Source organism: Xyrauchen texanus, chromosome 32, assembly GCF_025860055.1.
Source record: "Xyrauchen texanus isolate HMW12.3.18 chromosome 32, RBS_HiC_50CHRs, whole genome shotgun sequence".
Classification (NCBI taxonomy): Eukaryota; Metazoa; Chordata; class Actinopteri; order Cypriniformes; family Catostomidae; genus Xyrauchen; species Xyrauchen texanus.
Genome location: NC_068307.1, coordinates 11012910 through 11022723, shown reverse-complemented (window position 1 = coordinate 11022723; position 9814 = coordinate 11012910). Strand labels below are relative to the sequence as shown.

The 9814-nt window shown below is 36.8% G+C and overlaps 1 protein-coding gene across 1 annotated transcript; it reads left to right on the top strand.

Moving 5' to 3' along the window:
- Positions 1–482: 482 nt before the first annotated feature.
- prelp (proline/arginine-rich end leucine-rich repeat protein) lies at positions 483–8906 on the top strand. The gene is made up of 3 exons (XM_052101109.1): positions 483–646; positions 5604–6580; positions 7780–8906. The coding sequence occupies exons 2-3, from the start codon at positions 5608–5610 to the stop codon at positions 7941–7943; spliced, it is 1137 nt and encodes a 378-aa protein (XP_051957069.1). The 5' UTR covers positions 483–646; positions 5604–5607; the 3' UTR covers positions 7944–8906.
- The last annotated feature ends 908 nt before the right edge of the window (positions 8907–9814 follow it).

Below are 9814 nucleotides of genomic sequence, written 5' to 3'. Positions count from 1 at the left end.
ACACTAATTCAATGACAACCATTGTTCTTTTTTTTTCTTTTTAAAAAATATTTACTGTTCATTTTGTGTCATTATATCACATTATTATGCATAGTCCATCGAGTTACAGCGCAAAATAAACACTGAAATGAAAATACGAGATTTTGTCAAAACTTTTTGCAAACTTTATCATTCCTGGACACATTGACCGGAACCAAAATTGATTTGCGGAAACTCTGCAGTGGACAGTGCTAAACATGGGTACACTGTATCAGACCAGCAGAGTTCTGATCCCCAAACTTTCTGCATCACCCTCCACTCCTTCCTCCTGGCCCTTTGGTCCTCTGATTGACACTTGAATATACACTCATTTACATACATCTGTGTATACAGAAGAGAAGTAATGAGAACAGATCTTGTATAGTTGAGAGATGGATGTTTTTGATCCAATTTGGCACTTTCCCTGAAGGCGGGGCAGGGAGAAAGCACTGTTGACATTCAGGAGGAACAGAGGGAAAGACCCAATAAGCAGCCTGCTTAGCAGAGGAGAACAAGGAAAGTACGGAGGCAAGAGGGGGAAAGAAAGAGAAGAAAGAAAAGTGGCGGAGAAAATCTGTGAGAGTAAAGTGACAGCTTTTCATCAAACGAGGGCAGGAACCAGCAACAGGTAAGAAATATTTTGTAGTTTCAGAAGAGACAAGCAACATAGATACATACTGATCAGTGCCACCTAGGATCCAGGCAAGAAAAGGCACATCAATACAAACAGGTAAAGTGGGACATTTACTAAGAATTTGCCAATGACATTGTTTTAAAATACTAAGCCAAATGGCTTAATAATTTTAAATAGTTTTTTATATTAACACTATAAGTGCAATGGTTGATGGATGAGGCTCCCTTACAAGATTTTAGCCTTCTGTTGTTTCAGTTTTTTGAATGTTGTGACTTTTTCTTGGCTGCTAACAATATAAATTCCATAATAAATGGTACTACCATTTACTGAATCCCATTTAAGGACAAACCATTAAATAGGTTCCCTAAACAATCCATTATTTGTGATAATAATAACTGAACTAATATTTTTCAGCAGATGCGTTTTTAATCTAACCATGTCTTACCTCCACCATATCAAAACATTGTTTCAAAACAAGACAGAAACCAGTCAGAAAATCAAAATATGATTTTAAAAAACAAAAAATATATATAACAGTGTATAAGAAAGTCTAGTTGGGGAGAAGTGATTTCTCTAGCAACTGCCATAAAACACCTTAAAAGGAATCTAATCAACACAGTAGAAGCCTCTTTTATCGATTTACTGCTAAATTTGTATTAATCACATTACCTGCTTAAGTAACAGACCAATAAAGTCTCTAGCCGATCTGCTTCTGGGTCAAGCCACCTTTGTATTGATTCGGAAAATTATGTATCTGTCTCTTTTCTCTAGTTGACCTCTCACCAACTCTAAAATCCAATAGTTCCCTCTTTTTGGATACCATCCTGTGCTGATTCATACCATGTTTATATTATTATGCATTTGTGTTATTTTGCTCCATATGGACCTAAATCTCCTTATTAATTCAAAATATGACCATAAATATTATTTTGTTTAGTTCATCAGTATTTCCATTTGAAATCATGTCTGTCATTTAATGAAGCATGCTTTCTTTTGCACCGCACCTAAAGCAGGCATGCATCAGATTCAGGGGTGTAGATTCCAGGGGGGATTGGGATGTGGGGGGGGGGGTATTGATTATTGGGGGGTTAAATTAGATTAATACCCCCATAATCAAAACAAGCAAGTACAGAAACATTGAGCATAGTTACTAAAACAAATCCACATTTTCCCAGATTTTCATTCTCCCAAAGAATCTGCAGCCTACTCTCCATGACCATGCAGCTGACACTTGGCCAGACACACTGAGCCAAACATCTGATTGTGATAATTCATCAGAACCTCTCAACCCTGCTCCTTGTTTAGAGTCTCTGCATAGGAAGCATCAAACATTAATTTTTCTGTTGATATTATTTCTGCAGGCTAAACAATAGCAAGATTTTAGGTCTTGCCCGAAATATATGATATAAGGTTTGCTCAGAGGTGGCTCTTTAACAGCCCAGAATACTAAAATAAAACATAATTGAGAACTCAATTATCTCAGCACTGTCGGTCCTCACAGTGCAAGTAATGGTGGCCACAATGTTGAAAGTCTAACACAATGTTGGCAGCATAACAGTAATCCATACGACTCCAGTGGTTAAATCTATATCTTTAGAAGTGATATGATAGGTGATGGAGAGAAACAGATCAATATTTAAGTCCTTATTTTACAACAAAAATCACCACTTTCACATTCATCTTTTGTTTTTGGTGATCCACATTCGTGCATCACCACCTACTGAGCAGGGAGGAGTAAAAAAATATTTAAATATTGTTCTCAGGAAAACAAAATTGAGAAGCAAGATACTTAGGCAAAAGTCCCAGTTTGCTCTCCATTTAATCTCATTTTCTACTCTAGGGGCTCTGATCAGAAAAAAAGATGCTGAAATGTTCCAGTCTGTTTACTTAAAGCCCTTTCTCTCCCTGGTACTCTACTGAAATAGAGTGAGAGCAATATCCTTCAACTCAAGATCACTTTCCAGGAGTAGACAGCCTGCCAAAAAAACGTGGTTTGAAGTCACCAAGGACCCCAAAAATGTCAAAAGTCTAAACTAGAAGTAAAACTGAAGAAACCAAGAATTATGCTTTGTTTCAGAACATTCCCTCTGGTCACTTGTCAGCAAATTAAAGCTGTTGCATAGTTTTGTTGCACAGAAAAACAACTGACAACTTCCACAGCAGAAAGGCCAAAGAGCTAAATTAACATGTTTCAATCAGGTCTTGTCAAAGTTCAGACTTGAACCTAAAAGAGATTAACAATTTTATTGTCTCATAAATTTGGGCACCAGTCTAGGAAAGTTGTGCACTTGTTTTTGGACAAGACCTATTCAATGACTCTATATTTTGTGCTGCCTGTGAACTCAAACTCACTAATAAATGTAAAAAAAATTAATGAGCAGACAGTCAAGATGTTTGGACATTGCTGTTTAGTCTGTACAGTGATATTTCTTCAAAGTAATGACATAATCCTGGTAAAATGATCAAATGTGGCAGATTTTATCCAGCCATTCGTTTCCTGTAAGATCCCAAGGGTTTTTAGCCTGTTTATCTCATTACGACTTACTCCTTCCCAGGTCCTGCTTTCACAATAGAGCCTTTATCAGAGCCTTATGCAGACAAGCCTTTAAATCGAGAGATTATTTATTTATTTTAAATAAGTGTGTTTTAGAAAAAACAATGCATAATATATTTAGGTTTTTCAGAGAATGTATTTTTAACATGTGTATTTTGTCAAGTCAAATCAAGTCAACTTTATTTGTATAGTGCCTTTCACAACACACATCGTTTCAAAGCAGCTTTACAGAAGATCAGGCCTTAACAGACGATAAAACTGTAATGTCTATAATGTCGATGAATCGTCATTGTGTAATTAGATAAAATACGATTGTTTATCGTAATTAAATAATAATTGTATTAATAACCCTAGTGAGCAGCTGAAAGCGACTGTGGCATGGAACACAAAACTCCATAAGATGTTGATTAATGGAGAAAAATAACCTCGGGAGAAATCAGACTCACTGTGGGGGCCAGTTCCCCTCTGGCTAACATCATGAATATAATGTAAATATTACTTATGTATAGTTAAAGTAATGGTTTATAATTATTAATCTAAGTAAGTGTTATTTAAACATCGATTTTGTTTGAACTGTAAGATTAATGACCAATGTCTTTGAAGTCCATCCTGGATTAACTGCAGAAGTTCACATAGGTGCAATTGTCCTTGTTAATTGGCTGATGAAGGCTTTTGTTGGCAATTGTTAGTCTATGCATTCCATTTCAAGATTGTAGTCCATCAATAGGCCGAGGTGATGCAGGCAGAGATCAGTGATGTGAAATGCAGTTCAAACTGGCCGGTAATTTCGGTGAGGTTCTGTGTGGTCCATCCTAAATCCAAGGTTCAGACAATGGCATATGAAGGTTCTCGAACAGTGTTAGGGAGACTATTCCATAGTTTAGGATCCAAATATGAAAAAGATCTAACTCCTTTTGTGGATTTTGATATTCTAGGACCTATCAACAGGCCAGAATTTTGCGATCGTAATGAACGTGATGGAATATAGCGTGGTAGAAGGTCACTTATTGTCTTACTGTACTGGCAGAGTTTTTATAGTCAAAACAAGTGAAAAAATCTACCAGCGCTGAAGAAGTAATCCAAAGTATTTAGAATACGTTTCTGACCTTGAGTAATCTATTGAAATATGTTAAAAATGACATTTTACAACATGTATTCTGTAGTGGAATATATTTCAAAAGTAACCCTCCCAACCCTGCTTATCTGTCTGCTCGTATGAATGGAATGCATCATAAGAAAGTGTTTCACCGCTGTTCAAATGCACTTTGGATCACATAATTTATATGTATAAATGTTTTCAATCTGAAAGGACTAAATATTAAAATGAAACAAATGACAATAAAATGCAAAGTAATCTCTTTAGTAATCAAAATACTTTTTGAATGTAACTGTTGTCTAATGATCAACTATTTAAATTGTAACTGTTGTGGAATACAGTTACTTATATTTTGTATTTTAAATACGGAATTCCATTAAATGTATTCCATTACTCCCCAACCCTGGAAGAAGCCCAGTAAATCCTTATACATAAAAACTATTTAAACAACTTTACAGCTCAAATTATATAAAAGTTTTAACAGAAGAATAAATGTGAGGGTTTTTAGATAATTATATGCTTCACATTTCTGCCTTTAAACCCTCCAAATATTTGCTCCATTCACTTCCATTTTAAGTGTCTTACTGCAACCTCCTTATCTATTCTTTTTTTTAAAGGAGGGACAAGTCTAAATAATTTGCTTGTGGTAATAAACATTATGCCACAAATTCTGTCGATTGAGCTAAACTTGTATTGAACCTGGAATATTCCTTTATGTATAACTGACTGTAATTCTACTGTATACCCTAGAAATGGCATCCTGCAATAATCATGAAATATCAATATAGAAAAATACCTCTCAACACTGAAGCCTAAAATTAAATCAAATAATGTGCACTTTAGGAATTAGCTCACAACAAATAATATATCAAACCAAGGTGGATTCATATAGAAATCAATAGCATAAGCACTCTTATCAAGCAAAACATTTAGCAAAAAGAAATTTCTGGTTGCCAAATGTTATTGGAGAGAATCCGTAGTTAATATGATTAAGTACACCTGTGGTTACTCTGCTAGAAAAGCCTGTGTGAACTTGAGGGGAACTTCATACATCCACTGAGAATCACTTTAAGACCAGCTGGTTAAAAATAATTATAAAACAAACAGTCAGTTCTGAGAACTATGAGATTGTCCAAAAAGTGTCCAAATACTTGTTGGGGCCACTGTACTGTGTATGATTTCTATCTTATCCTTTCTTGCTGTGATCTCAATGGAGAACTCATCTTGAAAGGATTTATATGATTCCACTATTAGCATATTATGAAGTAGAATGATGTTTCCTTTGTTTTTTCTCTATTCAGGACCATGAAAGCTGGGCTTGCATACTGCTCTCTGATTGTCCTTTTTCTGATCGCGGACGTCTCAGGCCAGCGAAAGCCAAAGCCTGTCCGCCCACCTACCACCAAGAAACCTCCTGCCCCTAAGAAACCTTCACCCCCTGACCCAAAACCAACCCTTGAACCCCGGGAACCCACAGACTTCCCCCCTCCGATCCTAGGTCCTCCTTCTATATTCCCAGATTGCCCTAGAGAGTGTTTTTGCCCCCCATCGTACCCAAATGCCTTGTACTGTGAAAACCGCAACCTCCGGAAGATCCCGATCATCCCATCCCGCATACATTATCTTTACCTACAGAACAACTACATTGATCAAATGTCTGCAGACTCCTTTAACAACTGCACTGAGCTTATGTGGATAAACCTGGGAAACAACCGAGTTCGTTCGGTGGAAAAACAAGTATTTGAGAAGCTGCCAAATCTACTTTACCTCTATATGGAGAGGAACCAGCTTAAGGAGGTGCCCAATGACCTTCCAGTTGGTCTGGAGCAGCTTAGACTCAGCCACAATCAAATCTCAAAGATCCCTCCTGGAGCATTTTACAAGATGGAACATCTTGTACTCCTGGATCTGCATCACAACAGGATTAGTGACAGTGGCTTGAGCAAGAACATCTTCAAAGATCTGAAGAACTTGGTTCAGCTCAACCTGGCCCATAATATCCTCAGGAAGATGCCCACTAATGTACCAAATAATATCTTCCAACTTTTCTTGGACAGAAATAACATTGAGGAGATTCCAAAGAACTACTTTAAGGACTTTGCCAACCTAGCCTTTGTGAGACTTAACTACAACCAGCTTAGTGACAAGGGCCTTCCAAAGATGGTGTTCAATGTGAGCTCACTGATGGATTTGCATTTGGCGCATAACAAGCTGAGCACTGTTCCAGTATTCAGCTCCGAGCTGGAGCAACTTCACCTCAATAACAATAACATTGAGAGTATGTGCTACCATATGTAGTTTCATTGATAATGATATATGGGGTTACTGTTTGGTAAACCTGTTTGAGTACAATCATTAGTGGTGCTAGCTTTAGAACCAAAGATTTTCATAAATCCTTAAACTAATTCTTCTTCTTCGTACAAATGTCGGCATCTAGTTCCGAACCATTTGTCATAAACCCAGGAATGAGGTGTTAAATCGACCGACTTATTCAGATGTGTTCTATAACTTTTATAAGTGATCAGATGTATGATGTTGTCCAGCATGTTAAAATTGAACAAAAAAATCCCCATTGAGTTAGCATTGCAAAGTGATTAAAGTGTTCATATCACCAGATCTGAATGTTGTAGAAACATGGGGGTGGGCTCTTTTCACTCAGGCTAGCAAGCAGCTGCCTAGTCATGGCATAGTAACCATCCAGAGCACTCTAACAACCAAACCCCATAGGGCACATTAGATGTTTCACTAAAAATATGTCTTAGGCACATTAGATGTTTCACAAATCATATTCTGCTTTAGTGTGCCAATAGGACATAGAAGCCTTCATTTTGGTTACACATTATACATACATTTTTGCATATATACAGTTAAATGTATTTGTTTTCACATATCCCAGCTAAGCTGGGGTCAGAGTGCAGGGTCAGCTATGATAAGGCACCCCTGGAGAAGATAGGGTCAAGGGCCTTGCTCAAGGGCCCAACAGTAGCATCTTGGCGGTGCTGGGGCTTGAACCCCAACCTTCTGGTCTGTAACCCAGAGCCTCAACTGCTGAGCAACCACTGAAATCATTTAGCAACTTGACCCAGCATATCTAGGCACCAGAACATCATAGTAACTTAGGGGTGGACTCGTTTTTACTCGAGTTAGTAAGCAGCCTTTAACTATAACACTGGCAACTGCCTTGTCATGCCCTAGCCACCATACAGAGCACCCAAGATACCATATGTTAACTGGACCCAACCATATCTCTGCACCAGAACTTCGTAGAGACATGGGGGTAGTCTTTTTTGCAGTGTAATGTGGACTTGCCATGGCAAGCACCACAAATAATTTCCTCATAAAATGTATCGATCTAGTATTTTTGCAATTCTATTTGGTGATGCTAGTGGCACACAAATTACACACTTCACCTTTAACCTTACTTGATAATTCCTTTAAACAGTCAGAATGTTGAATAACAGTTATTTATCTTTGCAGGTGTAAATGGCACAGAGATCTGCCCCTCAAATTCTCACAGCCTGCATGATGAGGACAGTGCACCCAAACTGAGATACCTGCGGCTGGATGGTAATCATCTGAGTCCTCCTGTCCCCCTGGATGTCATCATGTGTTTCAGGCACCTTCATGCCATAGTAATATAGAAGATGTTATGAGTCATGAACAGATACATGCCTGTGTAGCATCAGGCCTTCCTGTCTACTTGACAGTACTGATTGAATCAAACAGTACAAAAGAAAACAAGTAAGGAATTGAGAATGGCAATGCATTGTTTCCTTTATGTTTAGATATGTTTTAATGTGTAATCTAAGAACATTCAATGCACCATATTTATTGAACTTCCTGCCTTGAATACAATTGAGCATGAGTATTCTGCATTAAGTGTTTATCTATATACAGATGCAGCAGCAATGACTATAAGCAGAGTTAAATAAATCCTAAAAATAAAGGTACATTAATTGACGTACTGTGCTACAGACGAGTCTAGTTACAACTAACAAATAATCAGTAAAAAATGTGTATTGGTCTATAGGGGTAAGAAAACAAAGAGGACTATAAAGAAAACTCTACACTGTAAAAAAAATTGTCAAGTAACGTAATATGTTTCTTGAGGTAACCGACATGGACATAACTGTTTTTTTACAGTGTAGATGGACACGTCATGGAATAGTAGGGAATGATAAAAGGGGGAATAATGTAACTACTGTGTAGTTGAAAATGTCCTTAATGTGCCTGTGTTTTTAAGGTACCGTGTTTAGTCCTGCCTTTTTCTTGTGTGAATATTTCTGTATAAATAAATGTTCTCTTCCATGTTATACACAATGAGAATGTATTAACCTTCTGTCTTGTGCAGTATGTTCTCTATAATAGCATTCAATTAAAAAAAAAAAATTTTAAAAAAAAGAACATATAAGCTACTCTTAAAATTAAATTAAATATTCCGGGTTCAGTCTAAGTTAAGCTCAATCGACAACATTTGTAGCATAATACTGATTACCAAAAAAAACAAAACAATATAATATAAATATAAATCGGAACCTATTGTTATAACTTTATGATCAGGCATGAGACAGATGTTCTTGAATAAAAAGTTTAATAAAAAAATGTATTGAGTCTAATTAATTCTGAATTGCAAAATTATGATAAAATTCAGTTATCCAGACCAAGGAGCTCTTAGATTCAGACCAAGTGGAGTCTTGTTAACGTATAAATGTCATAAATGGTCCTTGGACTTTGGGGTGCTTAATAGATGATGCGTCATTAAACGTGGTTTAGTGTGGGGAAAATCGATTCCCCGTTACCATAGTTACTCATTCATTCCTATGAGAATAACGGAGAATTATCTGAGAGATTTCGCTATTTTAACAACGAAAAACAAGAGGAAAAGCTGTTGTTTAGTGTTTTGAAATTCAGACAAACCCAAACGCAGAACTGATATTTCATCACCTTTCAACCAATAAATATGGAAGCCTAGATGAGCGCTGTGGCTGCAAGCTTTTGAGCTGTTGAGACACTGTTCAGCAGAATAATTAGATAAGTCTGCAATTTTTAACTGACTGTGACAAAGGACCACACACACACACATATATATTCAGATTAACAACTATATATTTTGAATTATATTTATATATTTGAAATTACAAGTATATTAAGATTTTATATGATTCTTGTCAGTTTGCCTTATACAGTCAGTTAAAAATTGCAGACTTCTGTAATTATTATACTGAACAGTGACTCAACAGCTCAAAAGCTTGCAGCCACAGCACTCATCTAGGCTTTTATATTTATATATCTGTATGAAATGTGACACTGCTGCCACACAATTGGTTGATTAGATTATCGCATTAATAGGTAGATGTACAGGTTGCAGCAGTGTCACAATTCATTCAGATATGGGTCAGGAGATTAAGTTAATGTTCACATCAATCATCAGAATTGGGAAAAATGTGATCTCACACCATGTCAAGATTGTTGGTGCCAGATGGGCTGGTTCTATTATTTCTATAACTGCTGA